Source organism: Benincasa hispida, chromosome 10 (genome assembly GCF_027475165.1).
Source record: "Benincasa hispida cultivar pf3 chromosome 10, pf3_genome.v1.1, whole genome shotgun sequence".
In the NCBI taxonomy this organism is placed as follows: Eukaryota; Viridiplantae; Streptophyta; class Magnoliopsida; order Cucurbitales; family Cucurbitaceae; genus Benincasa; species Benincasa hispida.
This window is the reverse complement of record NC_143487.1, coordinates 50,418,136-50,445,338: the sequence shown is the minus strand read 5'-3', so window position 1 is coordinate 50,445,338 and position 27,203 is coordinate 50,418,136. Positions and strand designations below refer to the sequence as shown.

Here is a 27,203-nt window from a genome sequence, read left to right as displayed (position 1 = left end):
GAAGTGTAAGGATGACCCATTTCACAAGAGAAATTAAAATCGACCTATTGTATTAAAACTTATAATCAAATCATTGTCTATGTGTACTAATACTTGACTCTTGCTCTACTTAATTTTATTTCCTATCTTTTTCTTTACATTTTTTTAGTTTCTTTTCCTCTCAATGCACCAAGTAACGAGTAATGAAAAAAAAATTATATTAATGAATTACAAAAGGAGGGATTTTTCTTTTTAAAAAAGGAGCGATTATTCTCGAGAGCAAGAATTGAGTATTAATAATGTGGTTGATTCTGTAAATTCACTTTGTGATGATACAAGCAAAAGATTTAAAAAGTATGGTTTTTAAAATCTAGTTGGATTTTATGTACCTTATGAAAAGGGACATCAATCAATACCAAAAAAAACATTCAAGTTTTTTCAAAGTGCAGTAAGTTATATAATTAGGAGTGTTCAAAAAATTCGAGAACCCAACCAATTCGAACTAACCAACCCAATTATTATAAGTGAATCAATTGAATGCAAAGTCTAGTTAAACTTAATTCAAAAATATCATGTAAAACATAAAACTATTTCAGTTAAACTTTTAAATTGTTATAGGTAAATCGATTAAAATCCTTTATTAGGTGGTTAAAATCACTTTTTTTTCATATTTATTCATATTTATGATCATTTGAAACAGATTTTAAATGATTAAAATAATTTTCCAAGTGATTTAGACTACTTTTAAACTTAGAATCACTCCCCTAAATCTGTCATAAGAGTAAATTTGAAAAACATTCTTATATGCCAATTTAATTGAGAGTTTATATTATTGATTACTTATTCTTAGGAGTTTAATTGAAAAAAGTAAAAATCCCATGTGTGATAGATTAATATAATTATTAATTTAGAATTTAAATTGAGACATTTTCCCAACATAGACTTTGTAATAAAACACTTGCTTTTTGATTTGATTTGCTTACTGTTACAGGAAATACTCATAAATAAAACTGCCTCAAATTGATTACATTATTATTTCATTTTTTGTGTCTACTATAGTAGAGGCGCTGAGTTACCACACCCAAAAAAGAAACACACTGATTAGTTTTATTGGACCTATAGATAAAGATACAGTTTTAATTATAAGTTCCATGACTGCTATTATGCTTATAATCTTAGAGACCCTTTAAATCAACTGTGGCATTCCAATTCATTTCGATGAAGGTGAAAAACACAGAAAATCTCTTACTGCATAAACATCATATATATATTCAAAGCTTCACATTGTAATTTCTTCACACAAACTATGCGCATGCGTTTTTCCTCCTCATCGGAGACATAATCACATCATTCAAATATAAAGTCAGTCAGATCAACGGCGAGCAGCAGACCTTTCAACTCCGAGTCATAGCCGATACACGACAAGCCAGCTGCGCTTAGCGAATCCTCCTCTCTTTCCCAAGACCAAGATGCATATTACCAGCAAAATTTCTTTTTCTAATGAATGAAAGGAACATACATCAATCAGGAAACTAGGTTTCATTGCTAACATGGAGGAAGAATGAGCAGAAATATATATATATCAACTTACCCGCAACTTTGCTTCCTCTTGGCTATCGATGTAAGCTAGCAGTTCTTCTTGCCTCATCAAAGCTTCGTGCAGAGCCTGCTTGGTAAAATTGCGACTTAGAGTACACATTGATACAATATAACAAGCAACCCATATGTGAATATAAAAAGAAGCGAATGGAGCAATACTTTACAAAGGAGTGACTAAATAAGCCATAAGTAAAACATTCACATTTCAAGAGTTCAGGCTTCCAAAACTGAAAGATAAAAGAGTAGAGGAGTATACCTTCTTGGTAGCAATCAGCTCTGCTTCCAAGGCATCAACACGGCAAACAGCAGCATTCAACAGTTCCTCTTTCTCATATGGCATTTCAGATGGTTTTGATTGGAGCGTATCAACCTTCTCCTCCAGCTCACCCAGCCTCTTCATTAGATTAGAGAGGAGTTCTGCTTCTGTAAATTTAGCAATTGGCGAAGGGGAGCGATTCTCTTCGGTGGCTGTTTTATCAAGGGATGACAATCCTGCAGTGTTTTGACTACCAACAGACAATTTCTTCCCACTTATCTGGAATGCCAGTGAACGGAGAAGAGCATAAATGGCTATGAAGAAGCCCATGAATACTACCAACATTCGAGAATGAAGTGCTTCAGGCGCTTTTTGAGTGTTGGGTGGTGGAAGAACCCCTACAATAAATAAAGAAATTTTAAATTCACTGGGAACTATTGTCTAAATCCTAAAATTACAAAAGAACATCTGAAACGAATTCCAGAAATTGACATCCATTTTATAGTAAAAAAGAAAGGGATTGGTCATCTTTGGCATAAGACCCTTTTTCACTATCCCATGGTCCTAACCAGTAAAGTATATCCAACCATCAGCATTGCTTTTTACAAACTGACTACTCCGACATGATTTAATCAATATCTTAAAATATGTCCAAAGTTATTGGCCCAAAATATGGTCCACAGGAGTTGAGATTGATCCAGATGGCCTTGCTAATGCTAACCTTTAGAGGCACTAGGTCGTTGGAGTGAAACTTGCTTCTTCCATCCAGCATCAACAGCTTTGTCGACCATGGGAACATATTCATCATACCCAGAGAAGCTAGCGGCAAAACCTCCTTTCCCACCAACTCTTGCCTGCGACAACCAAAGAAAAATTTCTTATAATATAACCTCAAGTCCACATAAAACCCCATCTTATAACTCGTCACATAAACTAGAATGTAGTGGATAGCACTCAAGAAGCTTTCCAACATTGTGAGGTTCAAACGTAGATGACTAACTTGAACACAAGTGCTACTCTTTTTTTTATTTAAAAGAGTTGATAAGTAGAAAGAGATGAGATAGCACAGCAGGCTTCTCATAGTCTCCCAAAACAACTCAAAACAACATTTATTCCCAGGCAACCACATACATTTATGAACAAGTGAAAACTTACTTCTTCTCGAACAGGAGTCAGCCGAAGATGAGAATAGCTCTTCATTGCTTTCGGAGAAGCGATGTCTTCAGCTTCAGATCCCGATTCAGCAGTTGATGTATCGCTGCCTTTCACCTTTATAAGACAGTAAAAAAGAGAGCAACATTTTAATGCTTTGTTATAGGATTAGGAATGAGAGAATAGGAATATCCCCAAATCAGAATAGTTTTTTCAAAAAATAGAAGGTTACCATTGGGTAATGTGGCTTAGCATACGCAACAACCTTCCCTTCACTATTTAGAACTTTTACAACCTGTCGGGCACGTCGTGCTTCGCCATTAAGAATCATCTGCCAAAAATGCACATTCAACTACCATCGCCCAAATTAAAACTAATGATAAAAGATCACATGTTAGAATGGCACAATCAACCTTCAAAATTTCCGGGTTTCTCCATGGCCCCTTGTCTGAACGAAGACATCCACCCAAATCTGCACAGTTACAACTTCCACCAAGGAATTCCGGCAACTCACTACATGACACATGCGCTTAATAAGTGAACTGTGTGTTTTATTTACAAAAGAAAAAAGTGAGGACATAATAGATGGTATCTGGAAAATCAATCATCACCATGTACCTGGAATCAATAATTTCAAGTAATTTATTTTGGTACTTGTTCCCGAGAACCTAACACAAATATAAATAGAGAAACAAAAGATGTCATAATCTGACAACATAAATGAATTCTAGAATAATGGCTACAGAATAGAAGAAAGGAAATTTACTACATACGTGGATTTTAGATGTCGTTCGGGGGTCAAGGAAAGACTTCACGGTGTTCCAGAGCATCCGGAATCCAGGACCAGCATTGATAATGTACATTTGGCTGAGAGTCTGTACAATAGTAAATAAATAAATATCATGTTCAACCTACATAGCTATATTGAACTCGACATACAAACAAAAAAAAAAAGCATAGAAAAAGTATAAACAACCTGATATTATTAAAGAAAACATACATTTACTTGATAAAGATCAGAATAAGAATGTTAAAAAGAGGAAAGGAAATGGGATTAAAAACCCAAGAAAAGCAATCACAAAAGTAAATAACTTCTTAGGACTGTGTAAAGAGGTATAGATACGTTATCCAATGTCTACAACACGATCATTTTGTATATTACGCCCTTCAAAAGTCCAACATCTCTTGTGACATTGAATTCTTTGTATAGTCTCTTATAAACAAGAAGCTCAAAGTCAAATATGCATATTAGCATATATATATGCATAAAGAAAGCGAAGAAATTTAGATGATATTAATTCATATTATCATTTCGCTTATCTAATAGTTATGTTCCAGCAATAATGTACGTGTTTTCCAAGAGTAATGCAGCAATGCTGAAGTATTTGAAGATATAATATATAATTTTTATAATTTTTCGTGTTGTCATTACAAAATTGTGAAGTTGCTTACTTCTGGGTAATTGTCACCATCAACTTTCTGCAGCCGCAAGATGAGTTCCCTAGCAGACTTTGTGAAATTCTTGAGGCCCTAAAGAAAAGACAAAAAAGTACAAGCTAAAATTAATTTGAATGGCTTGATCATGAACCAATCGAGTAATAACAAAAAACATCTAAAACCAACATACCACGCCTTGGACATCCAGGATTGTGGTGCTTGAATCTATGTGCCTCTTTGCAGCAATAGAACAAGCTGGAAACTTGATGGCAAAACTTTTCTCGAACTCCTGAATGTGGTACTTTATATATCGATCCATAGTCGTCACTTGCATAAGTTTGTTTGGATCCACTTTCCCCAACCTTTCAATGTAAACAGGTCTTCCTTCTTTATCCACCCCATGATAACCATGAGGATAGTACCTCAGAACTTCATTTTTCTCTTTGAATTCAAAGTCCTGTTGGAAAATTGCCGGCATATTAAGGTCTAAGGATAAAGATTTTTCACATATATTTTTTAAGAAAAGGTTGAACCTGTACTTACTTCACCTATTGTGTCAACACCAAACTCCTTCCTCCACTGAAGCATATCAGCCCACATATGCTTAGCTTTTTCAATATCAAATTTCCGAGCTTTTAAAAACCTGAACTGGTAATTGGAATATTACAGTCGTGTCATCTAGAAACAATATGATAAAATTGTGCAGCTTGCTAGAGGAATTAAACTTCGTCAAGTCAGGGTTATAGTGAAGTTGGAAAAGTGCTTTCTTAAGGCACAAAAGCTCCATTGATGATACTAAGTACAAGGCTCTTGCAAGCCTAAGTGACAGAGGGAATGATACTTTCTGTGTGAAAATAAAGAAAAACAGAAGTACTGGGATGATTAAAGAAACTACAGACTTCACTGCAGTGCAGGGGATGTAAGACCCGTGCTCGAGTCTGGGCATTATAGGCCTCCATGAACCTTTTACAGCAGGTGTGGAAAAATAGCCAACTGATAGAAATTGTGGCACAACACGGAGTTGAAAGATGCATAGAAAGCCTCAACTGCAAATGAAAGGTGCCAATAATCTAGCATGATTGAAGCTGTTTTATGCTAGAAGAAAGCAGATTCAATCAGGCTAGACGGTCAAACTGAACTATATCAATCTTTCTTTGAGAAGGGCATATGCTTTCTGCTTCAGTTATTGAATGATACATAATCCAATATGAATAAAACCAAACTCCAAGCAATTAAAGTGGTAATGGATTCTTTTCTAACCATACATTAGTGATAAAGTGAAGGAAGGAAAAGAAAGGACCAGTAAAATTATGAAGCACAATGATATGCACTAGGACAAAAGAAAGGTAACAGACCTCAACATCATATGATAATCATCATGTTTTTCTGGCAGTAATTCGTCCATTATTAGTGCCTGACGAAATGCATCAACAGCCTGCAGCTCCTCAACATCCCTAACATCCTCAATAGAAACAGAACTGACCCGACCATCACTTTTTCTCCTGCTGCTCTTCTTCTTGAGGGAATGTTTAAATTTGGAAGATGCATTTAGAGCTTTCTTCTTTATAGACCCAATTCTAGTCCTCCTTTCATCCTCCGAATTTTCAAAATCAGATTTTCTTTCTTTTCTTTCATCACTACCAGAGAACCCTTCAAAACCTACCATGTACAAGAATGCATAAATAAGAGCGTGTACAAACACCAAAAAAATTATAAGACTAAACAAGAAGAAATGCAGCAAGAAGACCTCCGAACAATTTACTACTTCAAATGCCAACTATGACCTTACTACATAACCTAACACCTAAAATAATTTTTTTCCAAAGGATGATTGACTCAATAATAGTAATATATAACCAAGCATTTGTCTAGAACATTGACAAAACAAAAACAAAAACAAGAGCACAAAATATCAGTATCCTCTCTGTCTCCGTCACTCCCCTCAACATGTTCTTTTCTATTAGCACAATAGTGGAAGGGGCGGCGAGCAGCATTATCTTTGCAAGATGATCCAAAATGCATGGTACAAGCAGGTGATGACCAGATCCTTTCCAGAATTTGAGAAAAGCATGGTAAAATCACCTCGAAGTTATATACACACTGAAGTTAAAACCACAATCAAGATGACATAATTACCATCAAATCCGGCCCTCTAAACTGAACAGCCAAGAAAGATTGTTATGTAATCTGTCTGGAATTTTCTAAATCACAATGAAGGCAGTAGACAAAAAAAATGTTTGCGACTTAAAAAAGTCAAATTTCACATGAACCAAACCTGCTCATGAAAAATTTATCTTTCTAGCAAAATTACCTTTGATCTGAGATCAAAATAAAAGATATTGACGAAACAATGACGATCTTAGGAAGGAGGTAATATGATAATCCGTAAGGCTATCTCACTTCAAGAACAAAACCACAAAGTAAAATTAGACAACAGAAAACACTCCCAACCGGTGTATGTACGAATTTTTCATGAACAACCCCCAAAGAAAGACCTCTTCCTCAATTAACACCCTTCTATTTCCTTTTCACCCAATTTAAGAGCAAACACGAAAACCAGACCAACATATCTTCAAAATGCGAGGACAAAAAACCCTCCAAATTGCAAAGAAAACAAAAAACCCACAAGACGAAAAGTAGGAAAAATCAAAGGAATTAAAAAGAAACTCACATGGTCTAGCGAATCGATCCAATGGTCCAGACATTCTCGGCTTACCAGAGACAAAAAATCAAGAACGCAAACAGAATCTCCCACCAATGGATCTTATCTCAAACCTCAAAATGAAAACACGCAAGCTTTGAAAGGATCAAAACCCCCCTTACATTCAGGTCCAGAAACAAAACCCTAAAAAAACGATCCCAACAGCCGCTCCGTTGAAAGAAACAAAAAAATGTGAGAGCTAGGGTTTGCGTTTCGGATGAACCCTCGTCGGGAAATTAGAAGAAGAGAAGGAGGAAGGAAGATTTCAAGCGGCCAAGAATCCGTCGGCAGAAGAGGAAGAAGAAGAGGAAGAAGATGACGAAGGATCCAGCTGCAGTAATGAATCAGTAATTAAATAATAAAAATAATAAGACAAATAAAACCCACCCAAAATTAATAATATTAATTAATTCCCATTTTACGTTTGAAAAAAGCGCCGATTAGTAAAAAAAGAACGGCGATAATAACAGGGAAGATGTAGGGGATGAGAGAGAAGGTGAAAAGGTCTTAATTTACGAGAATTGCTTCAATTTTTTTTTAAAAAAAAAATTGTCTATAAATTTTAAGATGATACCATTTTTTTTATTAAATTTTGAATTTAGTTTTCGTTTGGTCTGAGAGTATAATTTTATCTTTGAATTTTTTTTAATATACGTTTAATCGTTTGTATTGATTTTTGTTAATTAATCTTTAAAAATATATAATTAAATTTGGTATTTTCCTGCGCCCTAATCGTTATCATTTTTCGTTTTAAACAATTTCTAAGAGTGAAGATCATCCCTGCAAACCGCTCTAAGTTAAAGACTTTTTATTGGAATTCCTATAATTGAGTCATAAAAAAGAAGGTACATCATGTTATAATAGGCATTAGTTATCAATTATTTTTAATATTTCTTAATCATACTTTCATATCTTAAGAATCTATCATTCGAATGTGATATCAGTTTATTATTTACCTCTCCTAAACTTGGGTGTTACATTCATTATCAATTTAAATAATTTTCTAAATTGTTTGATTTACCAAAATATTTACAATATCGATATTTTATCGATATATCGATAGAATTAAAGTTTTAATATCAATAAGTACGTTGATATTTTGATTTGGCTAAATTATAAAAAATATCCTTGAACTTTGTGTTTTGTGTCAAAAAATATTCATAAACTTTAAGAAGTTTCAAAAAATTCAGAATGTCCTTATCCAGTTTTAGATGGAAACCGTTAATTGTTTAAAAAACAACATAAACTTTCAAATGTTTCAAAATACCCTTAACTTAAGAAACGTAAAAAAAATACGTTCACCATCAGTACATGAACAAAAAACGTTCATATCTCATTACAAAAATATTTTTAAAGTAAAAAAAATGTTAAAAATGCTCCTACATTTAATATGAAGTTTTCTTAACTTCGAAAAATCTAATCTGAAAACAAATTATATAGATATCCTCAATTTTTTTCATATAGATAATTTTATTTTTATCCTAATTCTCCAATTCTTAACTTCGACCAATTTTCTCATCAACTAAAATGTTAAAGTTAAAACACAAAATTTCCCAGTCAAAATTTCCAATTAAAACATAACGTAGTTCAACCAACATGGTGTTTATAATATTGACCTTGAGATATAAGGTTCAATTCCTCCACGTTACATTTTAATTATAATACTTTTTAAAAAAAAGATATAATAAAAAAAATCATATTTAACTATTAACACATTTAACTATAAACGTACAACTTTATTAAAACATTTGTGTCCTAGAATATGATTCATTTATTTTCATTTTCTTATTATAGTTCATATATGTACATATGTATTTATTTACTTATTTTTTATAAACAAATGTCAAACCATTAAAAAAAATGCATTTAATATCAAGTGAGAAGGAGGGCCCGCAAAGACCACGTGGCGGCGTTGATGAAGGAGGAATGCTTTGAATTCATTCGGCAATGATTTGGTCGCACCGCCGCGCAGGCCGAGGCGAGAGTGGCCCCCGTCTTTTACTTTTTCCTTTTCTTTTTCTTTTTCCTTTTTTTTTTAAATGAGAAAAAGATAATGGAGATTATATATATATAATTCACAATTCTTTGGGAGATTTTGACTTTGTATCTTAATTCTTCTAATAAATCATAATCATAATTATGAATTATCTTATTCCCCTTTAAGAATTATTATTCCCTCCCACGTTGTTATTTTCATTGTTTTTCCGTACTATGTAGTATATTTTTTTTCTTCTCTTTAATCACTTTTAAGTTTAATTCTTTTTCTCTTGTCTCTACACTTTTCTCATATTCCTTTTCTACTATTTCAACATCATATTTATAAAAAAATCATTGTGTTGGTAGAAGTGTAGCTACCAAAGCAAGACATTTGTTACCATTGTTACCAAGTATATAGAGCTACAATTTAGATTTTCCATATTTAATTTTCTTGTTTGTTTCTATAATCTTAGTATGTATATTTGTACTATACAATGTAAAGATTAATTCAACCACACAATTAACAATTTACATTATCATGAGACCGGTACTAACCTTCTTTGACAACAAGCAATGAATGAAAAGTTACGAGGTTTAGAAAAGACTCGGTATTTGAGACTACGTATAGATCTTGGTTGTAAGTGGACTCACAACATCAAGTGATATAAAACTCGTCTTGTTACAATAGGTTATTCTCATAAATATGACATTGATTACAAAGAAACATTTGTTCTAGTTGTTCGAATGACATCTATTCGTAGCCTTCTAGCTTTTGCAGCTGCCAAATAGTTACCCCTTCTTCATATGGACGTTAAAAATGCTTTTATTAATGACACTCTATCTAAAGAGGTGTATCATCATTTGATATTTCTCCCTTCCTCAAAAAGTGTGTCTTCTCTGATGCATCTAATATGGTCTTAAACAAATGTCGCAAGCTTGGTTTACCACATTCAATTCCACCATCACCCTCACTTGGATTTACTTATAGTTCACACGATACAATGTTTTTTACACATCAGACTCCTCAAGGTATTGTTCTTTTCCTCCTATATGTTGATGATATGATTATTACAGATGATGATCCTCAGGCTATACTGAACCAACAATGATACCTCGGGAAACATTTTGAGATGAAAGAGTTAGGATCGCTCGACTATTTTCTTGTCTATTGAAGTTTCATCCTACTCTCATTGGTACTATTTATCTTAAGCAAAATATGATTCTAATCTTCTGACTCATTATGGTATTACTAACTCTGCCATATCATTAACAACACTAGATTCGAATGTTCAGTTCACTCATTTTGATGGTGTTCTTCCAAAGATGCAACTTATTTATCTCACTATGAACAGACAAAATATGGAATATGTTGTTTATATTGTCAGTCGATTTATGGATGCTCCTCAGTCTATATATTATATTGTTGTACCACACATTCTACACTATGCAATCCCATTAGTTGACGTTTCACCAATGGATATTGCTTCTACCTAGGTGATTCTCTCATCTCTTGGTGAAATAGGAAACAAACTGTTATTTCTCATTCAAGCACAGAATCTAAATATCATGCTTTTGCATATGCTACTTTTGAGTTACTATGGCTTCATTGGCTCCTTGTTCATATAGGTATTCCTCAATAATCTGCTACACTATATTGTGACAATTGCAATGCTATTCATATTGCTCACAATGATCCTTTCCATTAATGTACCAAAACATTGAAAATTATTGTCACTTTATTCGTCATCTTCTCCAGAGCACAATGTTCTCTTACGATCTATCTCCACTATAAAGAAACTAACTGACATCTGCACAAAGGTATTGTCACTTGGTCTCTTTACTCAACTGCTTCACAAAACTCAAGTTGGTTTCTACATTACCACTTCAAGTTTGAGGGAGAGTGTTACCATATATATAGTTACCACGTATGTAGAGCTACATTTAGGCTTTCCAAATCTAAAATTTTATCTTATGCTTCTATAAGCTTAACGTATATGTTTATACTATGCAATGTAAAGATTAATTCAATCAATAAACAATATAGGTTACATCAACATCTACTCCTAAACTTCATTTAAAAAATATATAATTTTACTATTCCTTGTTTAGATTGAATATTTGAACTTTCATTTATAAATTTATTGTACTGTAAATTTAGTTTTATATTTTATTTATTTATTAACAAACAGTTTAGGTTAAACTAAACTAGATAAAGGGTTGTATTTCTTTTTATTCATTTATCTCATCAATACATGTCCTACAAGGATGTGTATTTGAAGTCATTTATAGTAAATTAGACGTTAGAGTTCAGATCTAAGATTTAGATCTAATTCTACACACGTTTAAGAATTATTCTATGAATAATTTAAAAAACAATCGTAATGAATAGTCTAAATGAATTGACTTATGAAAATTTAGTGGTTTAATTGATTCACAATATAAAATCCCCACGACAATAGTCGAACGATATTTAGAGGATGATGTAAATTGATACATTGACGAAAGTTTAAGGGTTGAAATCTGTTGAGTTTTATGTCCTAAAACTCGTGATTTGTTAAACAATAAATTTATTTTTGAAATCCAATAAAGTTATTATTGAATTTGAATTGCTTAATTCGGTGTAATGAGTTTAGTCAATTAATCTCGGATCGTTGGAGTCCATGATCTGTAGATCCATTACGTCCCCTGCTAACTCAAAACGGAATAAGCTTTAGAATAGCGTGACAAATTAAGTTGAAATGTTCATATTTGAATTAAGGGAATTAGTAATTACATGTGATATAATTACACGTTAATTTTGAAATTAAACGAAATTGGAGAATCGATTAATATTTAAATATAATTTAAATATTAATTCATGAATCCCTGATTCACGATCATGAAATCTGTGACAAATTAATTTAATATTTGATATTAAATTAATAAGATTAATTAAATTGTTTAATTAATTATTAATTATTGAAAAAAATAATTATTGAATTAATTTTTTAAGATTAATAAAATTTCAGTTTTAATTAAAAGAATTAAAATTGAAAAGTAATTTTTAGATTTTGGAAAAGTTTCAAAATTAGAAAAAATAAATAAAAGGAAAATGAAAATGGAAAATCCCAAATGTGGGATTTTCTCACTTTCATTCTAAGTAGGTTAGTCACCTTTCCATTTATGGTTTTTCATCAAAATTCAAGTAAGTGGTGGAGCTTTAAAATGTAATGTGATTGCATGTTGAATCTACATAAATATACACTAAACTTCAAGTAAACAGGCCATGCAAAAATTAATGAAATTTTGCTGAATTTTCAAGTCGAAGAAAAGGTTCTTCACAGCTAATAAACCTGTACCTCTCCTCCAATTTTCCTAAATTCAAGCTTGTTTCGAGTCTCACAACTCAAACTTATGTTCTAGAGAATAGTAGGGAAGCTTTATTGGTGGTCCACAACAAGATTTCGACAAGATTGCAACTAAATCTTCTTGAAGAAGATGATCTTCAAACGTATGTAATGAAACCCTCTTGATACCAAATTAAGGAATTAAAATGCTTAATGATTTTGTTTTCTTTTGTTGTGTTTTTAAACCAACAAAATCAATATTTATTATTATTATTATTATTATTTGGAAAAGTATTGTTATTGTGTGTAAATACCAAATTATTATGATCGATGGTTGAAACCTTACATTCATATTGTATGAATGGAAAGTATGGAATTAGATAATTTGAATTGTGGGGATAAAAACGTATGATAGCTAAAGATTGATTGGAAATCACGTTACCCAAAGGACTCAAATTCAAAGCTAAGTTAGCTGTTTCTCAAATTTTAATTAAAAAATATAAAAATTATTTCTCAATAATAATAATGAAAACAGAAAAGAGGGAAATATAGCTGTTGCATTTATTTCACATTCATTTCTCTATATCTTTGTTGCCTCTTTTTTTTTTTTTTTTTTTTTTTTTTTTTTCACATTTGAAAATGATAAACAATTAGCACCCACTTCACCTAATTTATTACCTAAATAATATTATTAAAATATAATAATAATAATAATAACAACAACAATAATAAAACAATATGAAATATTTTCCAAAGGGATAAAACTATATATTTTTCTCTTTTTTTTTTTTTTTTGGAAATATACAACTATTATGCTTGTGTTATATATATATATATATATATATTTTGATAAAACATCATTATATATTTCACCCTACCTAGTTAATACTCTAATAATTCTATTTATTAGAGCACAATTTATGAATAAAAGATTAAAAAAAAAATGATAATTCATTTCTCGTATTTTATACATTTGTTGAACTTTAAAAAAATATAATTGATTATAACATCAACATATTGATTAAAAAAAATGTTAGAGATTTAAATGTTCACCTAACCATCTCATAATTGTCTATATCAATTTCATGAAATGACGACCTCACATTTCTGTTTGATAATTTTTTTTAAAACAAAGCTATTTGTAGAATTTTTGAAATGATATATTTATGTATCTATATTTAACAACATGTGCATTAGAAAATTGATTTGTAATCTTTTTAGTACAATAGTTAAGGATAATGGGACTCGAACTGCGTGTTTATTTTTCACCCGAATTTCTTATTTATCATGTCTTACTTCTTTCTTAAGGATCAATATTGACTTATAAAAAGTACGTATGTATGCTTATATTTATTGTCAAATAATAAAAAATAAACTAATTAGGACTTACAAATTTTAGTTCCATCCAATCGATTTTTTCAATAATTAATAATATTATTTGATAATCATTTTATTTATTTGAAAAAAATAGAAAAGATAGTTCATAAAACATATTTTTGTTTTTCAAGAACTCTTTTCTTTTCCACTTTGACAAATCTTTCTAACATAATTTTTTTTCCAACTTTTCTCTCAAATTTTTCTACCTGACTTTTTTTAATCTCTCTAAAATTTCTTTATTTACTTCATTTGTTTTTTTCTTTTGGCATGCCTCTCTAATTTTTCTTACTAAAATTTAAATATTTCTCTAAACTTTTCTCTCTCTAGACATTTCTTTGCATGTCTATTTTTCAAATTTCTAAGTAAATTTTATTTCTTTAATAAATATATGTTGAACTTTTCTCTTAAAAAAAAAATTCTCTATTTAGATTTTCTTTATTTTTCTCCACTTATACTTCTTTCTTTTAACATAACTTTATACCCTATTACTCTTTACACAAAAAAAAAAAAAAAAAAAAAAACCTTTAATCTCTTTTACCAAAATTTCTCTTTGTATTTAACTTTTTTTCCCCCTCAAGATTTATCTCTCTCTCTAGCTTTTTTTTAACCAATAATTTTTTTATGAAGTTGAACTAATATCCTTCTCCAATATATATATTTCTAATTTTTCTTTCTCTAAATATTTTTCTTTCACGTCCCTAATTTTACTTTGTTTAAATTTTCACTCTAAAATATTTATACTTATGTCTCTAAATATTTATTTTCATCTCTCCATACATTTTGTCTTTCTAAAACATATTTTATTCTCTCTAATTTTTTCTTATAAACTTTAAAACAAAAAATAGTTGTAAAATAAGTTGGTTTTTTGTTTTCTGAAAAACAAAAATATGTCGTCAGACATATAAGATTTTTTTTAAAAAAAACATTTTTGTTTTTTATTAAAAGACTATAAACTATACACTTTAACGACTCTATACTCAACTCGATTAGTTAGTTTTAATAGTTTGATCTTCGTATCTAAAAAAACTTAAATTATTGCAACAATTTTTTTTTTTAAAAAAAAACAAAATAAAAGTTTGAAAGCTACAATTTTTTATTTAAATAAATGTTTTTCTATATTAAGTTATATTTTAAATAAATCATCAAGAATAATGAATAAGAAGCTATGTGTCTTTTCATCCAAAGGATTAGATGAGTTCTATTTGATCCTTTTATATTTTTTTGAAAGTGATATTTTGTTAGTTGAGTATTGAAAAAATAATTATGACATTTTCAGAATAGGTAGATTTGGTAAAAAGGGGTTTTCTAGGAAAAGAAAAAAGAATTTTTTATTTTGTCATTTACTTATGACTTTCGGGATGATTTTATGTTTTAAATGTGTACAATATTGTTTGTTTAGTTTTGTGATCGACTACTATTAATTTTAAATTGGTTTTGATAAATTAAATCAAAGTTCCGTTTGAAAATTATTTTATTTTATTTTATTTTTAATTTTTTTTAAAAAATTAAGTCTATTTATTCTCCATTTTCTTTTTATAATTATTTGCATCTTTATTAAATACAATAATTGAATTCTTAATCTAATTAAAAAAAAATTTAAAACTAATTTTTTTAGTTTTCAGAATTTGACTTGGTTTTTTAAATTCATTGATAAAAAATAGATAACTAGACTTAATTTTCAAAACAAAAAACTAAGGTCTCATTCGGTAACTATTTGATTTTTTGTTTTGGTTTTTGAAAATTAAGCATTTTTCATCTATATTTTTTACAATGATTTACATCTTTCTTAACTACAATGGTTGAGTTCTTAACCAAATTCCAAAAACAAAAACAACATTTTGAAAGTTATTTTTTTTAGTTCTCAAACTTTGACTTATTTTTTAAACTAGTGGTGAAAAGTAGATAACAATACATAAATTTGGAGATGGAAGTAATGTTCACGAGTTTAACTAAGAAAAATAAAAAGGTTAAATAGTCTTTTTCTTTTTGGCTTCTTGAGTCTAAGAAGCATTGTAATCTTAATGATAGTTGAACTTGCTTTTGTAAAAGATTGGACACGTAATTTCGAATTTGGAATGAACCAATATATATCCGATGTTTGTTTCTTTTTTTCCATATCGAGTTGTTACTTGTCAACCTAGAAAAATACCAAGAAGTTTGTATTTACTGACTCAACTATTTTTTCTTGTGGGAAGGTGAAATTCTTTTTATATACTTGTTTTTGTCGGTACGTTGAGTGTTACGTCGTGTTTTGTTATTACATATATTTTCTCTCTCAAAGAAATTCAGTTTTAAGGTTCTAATTTTGTATCTAATAACTTTCTAAAATTTTAAACTAGTGGAAAGGTTTCTCGATTATTAATTTTATATTCAATAAATATATATTTTTACATTAAATAACTTAAAATTAAATAAAAAAGCCTGCCAATCTAGGACAAAAAGAGAAAGTTTCTATCGTCAAGCTTACAACTAGAAATTAACCATTAAACTTTAAATAAAAAAAAGGCCTAAAAAACTATGAATTTATTGAACATGAAATTGATGACCAAGTATTATGTTAGATACATTTTGAAGCTTAGAATCTATTAAGGTCATGTTTTGTGAGATGGATAAAACCACTTTTAGCTTTTTAAAAATCATTTCTAAATATATTTTTAATCATTCCAAGCCAATTTTAATAGTATAAAAATATTACATTTAAAATCATGAAATGAAATATTAAACCCTGTTTCTATAAGGTTTTCAATGTTCTATTACTTTTCAGATAACTAAATAAAGGAATTCATAGTCAAATTAATAATTGTAAGCAAATATATCACATGGGCAAACTTGGTATTTAACCTTATATTGGTAATGAATAGTAGGACAAAAATTTTAATTTATACTTTAAATTTTAGTAATTGTATCAATTTAAATCCTAAACTAAAATCATATCAATTTAAATAATAAAATCAAACTCAAAACCACTCAAATAAAATTACTCTTTTCCAAAATTCTACCAAATTATCACATAATTCTTCTTAAATTAATTACGTCAAAATAATATAAACACTCAAGAATTACAAAAACCACTCATATTAATGTAAATTGGTTACTATCCATTTTATTTTCCTCATTTCCCATTAATATTAAGTAAATCATTGCATTGAAAAAAGTCTTATATATGTATAAAAATTATACATACGACTTTAAAATAACAATTGATTTTAAGATCTTAATCATATAAATTGATTTATAACATAAAAATTAGAAAGAGTGGTTTTTTTTTTTTTTTTGTTAATAAATAAATACTAGCATTGGAATAAGTTATTCATTATTATCTTGGGAAAAATAAAAGGTTATAGGTATATTGGAAAACTAGAAAGGTGCATCTTAAGTTTAGGCATGACTTCTCCACAAAAAAAAAAAATAAAAAAAAAATAATAATAAATTAAAAAAAAATAGAAAAAAAAAAAAGTTTGGGTATGAAAGGTTGCATTTGCAGGCCAGCCATATAAAGAGTGGCTGATTCCACTCTTTAGTTTCTTTTTATTTCTCCTTTTTAATAAAATATTCAACAAATGAAAAAGGAAAAAAAATTGTAATGTAAAGGGATTCAAAACTTGATGCCAATAAAAGTTTGGTTACATTGTATATATATGTACTTGGCATGCACACTTTTTTTTCTTTTTTTTTTTTTATTTTTTTTTATTTTTAAGCATAAATGGAAACTTAACGAGAACTAAAAGGACTATAATTTGCCTCAACAAGTCGAGAGATCCAATCGACAAAATCTTCTCACCACACTTGAGAATATATGTATTTAGCATGCACTCGTGTTTTCAGCATGTATTTATTCTAACATGTATTTTTTATTAAAATAATTATTCGACAAATTTATTGTCTTATTTCTAAAAAGTGATTTTTTTTCTTTTAATTCAACGATGTTTTAACTTATTATGTACTATAGAACCTGAGGTTGGAGGTTCAACTTTTCATCTCATATATTGTAACAAAGAAAAACTTATTGAGCTATACTCATACGAGAGAATAGTTGAATTAAATGAGTTAGATATGTTTGAATAGGTTATTAGTTGGATTAGATTTTATAAACTTTTTTAGGCAAATTAATTTATTTAGAATCTATTTATTACTAGGGGTATTTAAAAAAATATGATGACCTGAAAATATGATCAACCCAATCCAACCTTTATGTTTTGGGTTGAATTATAGCTCATTTGAATTTTTGGCTTAGGTTAAAAAAAGATGAAAATTTAATGGGTTAGGTTGATTCGTGAATTCGCTCAAAATAACTCAAAGAAACTCAAACCAACTCAAACTTATTATTAATTTTTAAAAATAAAATTTTTACTCATATATAATTATACATGCATATATAAATTCTAATTCTATTTTTTAAAATTATTTATTGGATAATTTATTCTCCAACAACTTCTAAAAACAATTTTTTAACACTTCGGAAATTTTTTTTTCATATATACATCGAAGTTGAGTTGTCAATCTTAATTCAATATATGAAAATAATTAAATAAATTTTTTACATATTAACATTTTACTTATTTTTAGAACAAAAATTTAAATAATGAACCGAGCAACCCAAATCAACAAAACCCAAATGTTTCATGGTTGAGGTGGGTCAGGTGCATTATTTAATATCAGTTATTTGGGTTTAAGAAATTTACACTTTGAACAATTGAGTTGGATCTGAAAAGTGCCAAATGAACTCACGAACACTCATACTATTTACAATTAGCTTTTTCTCTTTTGAGTTCATATGTGAGGTGTGAGATTAACTTTTTGACTTTTAGGTTGAGTTTACATGTTAATTTTTATATTTTTGAAAGCAATGAACAAAATAAAACAAGATGAGACGTGTTTGTAAAGAAAAAAAAAAAAAAAACTTATCTTATTAAAAATACAGTGATTAACGTGAAATGAAACTCAAAGTACAGGAACAAAAATTATATTTTAATCGCTATATTTGCTCTGACTTTTAATTAACCTAAAAGTTTTGAGGTCGATTTGATATATACCATTCCATTGTATTGTTAACTCAATAGATGAATAAATAAACTATAAATACAAAACATACAATTTAGGGTAAAATTTCCATAAATCAAAGATAAATAAAAGGATTATTTGACACCCCATAAATAAGGATAATAATAATAGACATGATCAAAACTATGGAAATGTGTGCAATGATTTTGGTTTTGTAATAATAATAATATATATTGGTAGAGACATGAGACATAGGGCATGTGATTACCCATCCCATTGCTTACCTATATCCCACATTTGAAATTCTAACAAACATTATTGGACAAGAAAGGAGAAAGTGTCATGAAATGTCCTCAATTTTGATTCCATAATGGAGAGCTCAAAAACTTGTTTTGTCATGTTTTCATGACTATGTTTAATATTAGGTAGATTTTTCTAATCACTTCTCACAATGATTTTTAACTTTGTATTATTTTATCTTGTATTTGTTAATTTTGTTTAAAGACATTCTATAAAAGAAAAATTGATGTGTAAGTTCTAAAGTTTCGCATAATTAGCGAGTTGGTTTTTGTTGAACATTTTTTAGTTACATGAAAATTGATCATATTAGTTATTATTTTTCATTTATAGTCTATATAGGTATTTTAGAGAACCTAAGTATTTTAGGAAATATTTTGACAATGATTTGATATGCTAAACGTAGAAAAAACTAAGTATATTAAAATGGTATGTTCGAGCTAAGGAGTTTGTAGACTTCACAACTAAAAAACATCAATTTCATGACTTATTAATTTCTTATATTGTGAGCTTAGCTCAATGGTATTGACATACATTCCAATTTAAGAAGTCAAAGGTTCAATTCTCCTACAATTATAGTACTAAAAAAAATTATTATATTGTGAATTATCACTAAACAACTTCAATATTTGCTCTAACCCCTTATAAATATAAAGGGTTTGATAAATGGAAGGTTATGCCACATAAGTTGATTTTTTTTTCATGCTTAAAATATTGAAAGGAGCAATTAGAAACATTAATCTTTTATTTAAGTGTGCTAGTTCTCAAATGTTTGTCAAATCTAAATGTTGTTATATAAGTTCATTGTCAACCAATTTTAACATTGACCAATAAAAATAGAAAAAGAGCAAAAATATAAAGGACTTGATTGAAACTTTTCTAAATAACATGATCCAAATGACAAAAAAATATACAAATATTAAGACTATAATGTATAATTAATCTATTTTTTTAGTGCAACAATTTTGGGTGGATGATTCAATTAAGAGTGTATATGTTATATTCATTGACCTAAGCTTAAAGTTGACATATATTTAAGCCTATTTTCAGATTGTTTTTGCAAATGTGATTATAGAAAAATATTAAACGCTTAGATTGTTAGGTAAAACAAATTATTTATTAGTCTACTAATTATTCACTTTTCAATTTATATCTAGTTCTAGCATGCAAAAACTATCATATACAAGTTTTTGCTTTACTCAAAATTTGCTACATTTTCTAACCGTTTATTGATCTCAAATTTATCATTCTATTTTAATATATTTTGTCACATCTATTTCCAAAATTTATCTAATTCATTTTTTTTATCATAATTATGTTTAAAAACTTTTATCAATAGTTTAATCATTTTTAAATAATTATATATTATAATAAATTTATAAATTAACTAATAGAAATATAATTGAAATAATAATATATATACTTTGGTTCATATAACTAGATTACACAAGTTTGGTATTAATTTGCCCTAACACCCAATTTTTTCTAATTCAAAATTGAAATCTATCAAACCTTATTTTTCTTCTTTTCTTTTCTTTTCTTTTCTTTTTTTTTCTTTTTTTTCTATGCTATTATTTTTGCTATATGCAATGAGTTGTAAAGTAGGAGATAAGAAGTAGGAGTTGTGAACTCTATACACCTTCTTTCTCCCGAGGAATCGGTGGGTCCCACTACTATAAAGTATCAATTTTATATTTTATCAACTTCTTACACAATAGGTCCCAGAAATTAACAACTTCCTAGATTTCATAACTCTTAATCTTATTTTAGAGGGTGTTTGGGCCCTCGACTTCAAGTGAGTGGTATGGATTATATTCACTCCATATTTTAGTTTCCAATTATAATAGTTGATGTTTTTAATTACTATAACCGACAATTAACTACATTTTTAATATTTCAAATATCTACTTATTACCGTGTCTACTATTTTCTATCCAAACTAAACTAGTCTGCACCCCCAATACAAATTATTTTAACACACAGACTATTATAATCTATAGACTATAATGACCTCTAACTATAATAATTAATTCAGTACCTCAAACACCCTTTTGTAGTCTAATAATTCGCTACAGTAAATACAACTAAAATTGTTTAGGGGTATTAACTCGTGTCAAGATGTTAGAGGTCGGAATCACTACACCTCTACTTGTCCTAAACTCTCTCTATATTGTACTAATTTAGCATTAGAAGGTCAATTTAATAATAATCATAATTATTTTTTCTAAATGAAAAAGTTTAGGAAGGTTAGGTCAACCTTCCAGCGGAGCGAACAATCTCAAGGGTGCCTCTCAATGTCAACATTTTTCTCTTATTTATTTATTTATTTTTAATAAAAAACTTCCAACCATTCAAAAAATAATAATAAAAATAATAATGTAATAAACTATAATAGAAAAGGACAAAAAACTAATAATTAGGTGTACTGAAATTTTCTTTTACAAGAATAGGTATAAATTGAAAAGATTTAAATTTATAATAAATATCTCAAATCAATTTGACTTTGGCTATTATAAATTATATTTGGCAAATTATATATTTTTTTAAAAGCACAAATTTAGTTAGAAGATTCTACTGGGATAATAGCTACCCCCCCTCTTGAAAAAAAAGAAAAAACCAAAAAAGAGGGATAATTATATATATTTTTTTGAACTGATGTAATTATTTAAATACAGGTTACTTGTATATAAATATTAAAGAATGGGGCTAATTACAAAACTACTCATAAAGTATTGTGATAGTTGCAATTACCCTCAAGTTTATAATTGCAAAAATTGAATTCTGAAACTTATATAAGTGTTAAAATTTGATCCTCAAATTTACATAATTATAGAAATTGTAACATTTATATAAGTTTGTGGGTTCATTTTTTTATCATTTGAGGTTTAATTTCTACAACTATTGTAAGTTTGAGATCTAGTTTTAACACATATAAAAGTTCGAGAGTCCAATTTTTATAATTAAAATTTTAGAGATATAATTGCAGCCACCATCATATTTCAAGGGCGGCTTTTGCCATTTGGCAAAAAGAAAAAATAAAAGCGATACAATTTATAATTGGGCTTGGAAAACATTGAATTCAGATCCAATTATGGGCCTTGAAGATTTAGTGTAATTCGGCCCATACATATTCTCAGGCCCATCTTTCTCAAACACAACAGGCCCATTTTCCAGAATCACTTTCTTCAAAAAGTGAAACAACCCATATTGTGTAATCTAATCAAATCTCATAACCACTTATCAATATATTACAGTAGATTATTTATGACTGATTTGAATTGATTAGAAAAAAAATATATTTTTTTAAAGAATAATTTTATTTAAACTTTTTTTAAAAGGTTTAAAATACACTTTAAAAATGTTTTAAAAGCTATCTTGAATGTGTGTCAAACACTTCAATTTTTTTTTTAAAAAAAAATAATTTTTAAAATTACACACTTAAAAAGTTAAACCAAACATCTAATGTTCGGAAGAGTAGTACTAAGTTGGGTGACTACTTGAAAAATCTTCGTAGTGTATTCCTTTAAAAAATCAACATGAAGGTAACTCAAGTAACATGATTTCGTATTATAAATTTCGAGATTTGAGGTTATATTCAAAATTAAAAGACTTATTATATGGAACTGAAAGTTCAAGAAACTTTTTAAATACATTTTGAAGTTTAAAGTCTTTTAGATGCAACTATAAAAGTTTAGGAAATAAAATTGTTGATCAAGAATTATTTATCCAACTAGTTAATATATTTATTTATTAATTTCCATCATCTTAAATGTTTTTATTTTTGTGTTTAATAGCTCCATAAAAGGTAAGAAATGTGTAATAATAAGTCCATTAACTTTTGAATAAGTTCTATCCTATAGAGTGAAAAATAAATGTTAAATTACAAATACTCCAACATTTTTAGTATTTTTCATACTAATTTTTTTAGTTACATATCACAACTTTTCCTAAAATTTTGTGTCTAATATATTCTTGAACTTTAAAAATATCAAATAGATTATTAATAGTCTATTTGATAATAATTTTATTTTTCTGTCATCTGCTTTTGAAATTTTAGCTTGGTTCTTTACTTTGTTAGGTTTTTTTTTGTGTTTGAAAACATTTTCAGAAAGTTAGCTAAAATGTAAATACTAAAAAAAAAAATTAAATATTATTTTTTAAAAAAATCTGGCTAGAAATTCACAAAGTTATGTTGCAAGAATTGTGAAAAACATACTATGTAGAAATTAAAAGAAGTTATACATAATTAAAAAAAGAAGAAAAAAAAAAAACTAAAAACTATCACCTATCATTTGGAAAGTATTTCGTTTTTTGTCTTTCATGTGCAGTATTTGTTTCAATTGAAGGAACTGTGAGGTCCACTTGTAGCACGGATTATTCCTAATTTTCAATTTACACAGAATACAAAATTCAGAGAAAAATGATGCAATTCAAATAGAATTTAGAACATGCATCTAGAAGGAGAAATTAGGGTTAGAAGATAGCTTATCATTTAAGCCAAAGAAGTCTTCACGTATTTCCTCTCCAAATGGTCACAAACAAAAACGACAACCCAACTTTGGACACCACCAAGAGGTAATCCTCTGTATTCTCCTTAAAGGTGAGAATTACAGGAGGTGTGAGCTCTATATATTTTGGGAAGATGGAGAGAAGAATTGAGAGGAAGGAGTTTTCTGAGAGATGAATTACTGTGTTGTTCTTGGAAAAAGCCAGGGAGCAGTCTCTACGTCATAAACAAAGAAGAAGATCTGTAAGTTCCCCTCACTCCACACGTCTGATCAAAGAGAAAAATAGGGGAGGGAGTTATAACTCCATTTAAATTATATATATATGATAACCAACTTATCATATACTATATATTAAACTATATGTTATATCAAATATAACAAATAACCTACAGTTTTTATATTGTATCAAATATAATATAACCTATAGTTTGAATTCACTCAATCAATCATGGTATTTAATATAAATCAAATTTATATTAAATTTAATTATATGAATCTAATCCATATAGTTAGTATTTGAATCATATTCAAATATTTAATTCCTCTCAAAATAAACATTATATTATAATGTATCAAATACATTATATTAATTATATAACATGTAATTAATTTAAATGACATACTATATTAATTAATTTCGTCAATTAATTTGAACAATTCAAATTAATCCAAAATTAATTCTCAATAATCCCTATTGAACTATAAAGGGGACCTTATGGACATGTAGATTGAAGCTCCAATGGCACTTGTATAATTAATTAAACTCCTTTAATTAAATTAATCAACATCCATTAATTTTCAGTTACTCTACTAAAGACCGAAAACTGCACTCTTCGCACTATAGATATATTTTTTTGTCTCTTGGATATAACCAGTCAACAGTGCGATGACCCTCCACAAATTGCTTGTAAGTATAGTTGAGCCAAAATTACTATTTTGTCCCATAGTTATATCTAACTTCTTAAGTACCATTGATCTCTCTAATGAATAATAAGTCATAGTCCAACTATAACCAAATCCTTATAGGGCAAAGAGAGGGTGTGGCGCCACATTGTTCAAGTCCTGGAATCATCCCTTAAGGGAGCAATCTATCTACTTACCTCAACATTAGGGAAGAAGTAAATTTCATCTTGTGTAGCTGTGTTCCCAATTCCCCAATCAGACGAATCCTCAAAATGGTAGGCTTATTGAGTCGGCGATCAAGCCACTCTCACCCATACAAATCAAAGGATCGCTTTCATATAGGAGTTCATAACTCACTTAGGATTCAAGTCATGTCACCTATGGTCATCCCGGTGATATGTAAGTCTCTTGCCTATGTGAGCTATCTACTACAGACCATTTAGATTATCACTTAAACATGATCTACTTGTATGTCTCTACATACATGTTTAAGCTATAAAAGATAACATTGGATGTTAGTTTATTGGTTTTGTGGGTTAATACTACTAAATGTCAAATAAAATACCTCAGATCTTATTAAATAAATAAATCACTTCTAGATCAGTCAAGAACTTTGTGAGCTACACAGCTTCCTTAGCAGCTTCACAAGCTGCTACATATTTAGTCTCCATAGTGGATCAGCAATGCACCCCTGCTTGGTGCTCCTTCAGACTATTACCCCTCTATTAAGAGTGAACACTGATCCTGAAGTGAATTTCCTAGAATCCTTATCAGTCTGAAAACCAGAGTCCGTGTATCTTGTAAGGATCAAATCCTTATAACCATACACGAGCATGTAGTCCCTCGTTCTTCGAAGATACTTCAGGATGTTCTTAACAATGTTCCAGTGATCATATCCTAGATTAGACTGATATCTATTGACTATCCCCACCAAATAGAAGATGTCAGGTCTAGTACATAATATTGCATACATCAGGCTACTAACAACCAATTCATAAGAAATTCTTCTCATTTCTTCAACCTCTTAAGGTGTCTTAGGACACTATTCCTTAGATAAAATAACTCCATGCTTGAGGGGAGCAATCCTCTCTTGAGGTTCTGCATCGAAAACTTGACAAACATCTTGTTAATGTACAACACCTGAGACAGGGCCAACGTTTTGTTCGTTCGATCTCTAAATATCTGAATACCCAAAACAAACTATGCCACTCCTAAGTCTTTCCTTTGAAATTGGATCGCTAACCAATTTTTAATTTCAGTTAGTAGACCTACATCATTCCCAATGAGTAGGATATCGTCTACATACAAGACAAGAAAAGCTACTGAAGTGTTGATGATTCTCTTGTAAACACAAGGCTTATCAACATTCTGATTAAAGCCATAAGATTTTATCATAGTATCAAATCTTATTCCAAGATCGAGAAGCTTGTTTTAATCTATAAATGGATCAATTAAGCCTATAAATCTTTTGCTCTTGACCTTAGGTTATGAATCCCCCAGGTTGTTCCATATAAATGGTCTTCTCAAGATTGCCATTTAGAAAAGCAGTCTTAACGTCCATTTGTCAAATCTCATAGTTATAATATAAGGTAATGGGCAGGAGTATATAGATAGATTTCAACATGGCAACAGGTGAGAAAGTCTCCCCATACTCGACTCCCACAGCTTAAGTATAACCCTTTACCATAAGTCTAGCTTTGAAGGTTTGCATCTTCCCATCAACAACCCGTTTTCTCTTGTAGATCCATTTTCAACCTATAGATTTGACCCCATCAGGTTGATCTACAAGATCCCAAATTGAATCGAAATACATAGACTCCATTTCGAGATCTATAGCCTTGATCCACTCATCTTTGTCAATATCTTGCATTTCCTTCTTGTAAGACATAGGATCGTCAACATCATTGTTAGCTACGATAACTAGGATTTCTATTAAACCCATGTAATGAATAGACGGGTTCGCAACCCTTTCACTACATCGAGGCTTCCTCAACGTTTCAGATGGATGTGACCTACTAGTGAGCCAACTTCAACAACTCTTGTTGAGGTATTGGACTCTTCAACAACTCTTGTTGAAGGTTCAGTAGTTTTACTGGAAAATTCATTTAACATTATCTTATTGCGAGGCTTATGCTCCTTTATGTGGTCCTCTTCTAAAAAGTAGACACAAACACTTTATTATCTTTAGGATCATAGAAGTAACCACCTATTATTCCTTTGGGGTATCCCACAAATAGACACAATTTTTAAACAAGATTCCCATTTCTTAGGATTTTCTTCAAGCACATGCGTTAGGCAACCTCAGATCCTGAAATAGCGTAGACTACTTTTACGACTATTCCATAATTCCAAAGGTGTTGCAGTAACACTTTTGGATGGAATGCAGTTCAAACTATAAGCTGCAGTCTACAGTGCATATCCCCAAAACGAGTCAGGTAAGGAAGCATAACTCATCATAGGTCGAACCATGTCCAACAGGATTCGATTTATCCTTTCTGATACACCATTCTACTGAGTTGCACTAGGTGCTGATAGTTGGGATACAATTCCATGTTCTATCAAATAATCTTGGAATTTCAGATCCATATACTCTTCACCTCGATCAGATTGAAATGTTTTAATTTTTTTATTTAATGCATTTTCAACATCATCCCTGTACTCCTTCAACTTTTCAAGGGCTTTAGATTTAT

The 27,203-nt window shown here is 29.3% G+C and overlaps 1 protein-coding gene across 1 annotated transcript; it reads right to left on the bottom strand.

Moving 5' to 3' along the window:
* Positions 1-1,164: 1,164 nt before the first annotated feature.
* On the bottom strand, positions 1,165-7,653 carry LOC120088164 (phosphatidylinositol/phosphatidylcholine transfer protein SFH8). Its single transcript, XM_039045275.2, has 14 exons — positions 7,095-7,653; positions 5,779-6,082; positions 4,967-5,066; positions 4,614-4,880; positions 4,439-4,516; positions 3,760-3,861; positions 3,605-3,654; positions 3,400-3,499; positions 3,219-3,317; positions 2,990-3,103; positions 2,556-2,688; positions 1,835-2,232; positions 1,571-1,645; positions 1,165-1,476 (listed from the first exon to the last, which is right to left on the bottom strand). The coding sequence occupies exons 1-14, from the start codon at positions 7,126-7,128 to the stop codon at positions 1,456-1,458; spliced, it is 1,875 nt and encodes a 624-aa protein (XP_038901203.1). The 5' UTR covers positions 7,129-7,653; the 3' UTR covers positions 1,165-1,455.
* Between the last annotated feature and the right edge of the window lie 19,550 nt (positions 7,654-27,203).

Excerpts from the sequence above, each read along its gene's own strand:
- LOC120088164 (XM_039045275.2), bottom strand. The coding sequence starts at position 7,128 with ATGTCTGGACCATTGGATCGATTCGCTAGACCAT. Across the intron at positions 3,500-3,604 it reads CTTGAAATTATTGATTCCAG|TGAGTTGCCGGAATTCCTTG; the intron begins GTACATGGTGAT and ends TGTGTCATGTAG. Across the intron at positions 1,646-1,834 it reads AGCTGATTGCTACCAAGAAG|GCTCTGCACGAAGCTTTGAT; the intron begins GTATACTCCTCT and ends TTTACCAAGCAG.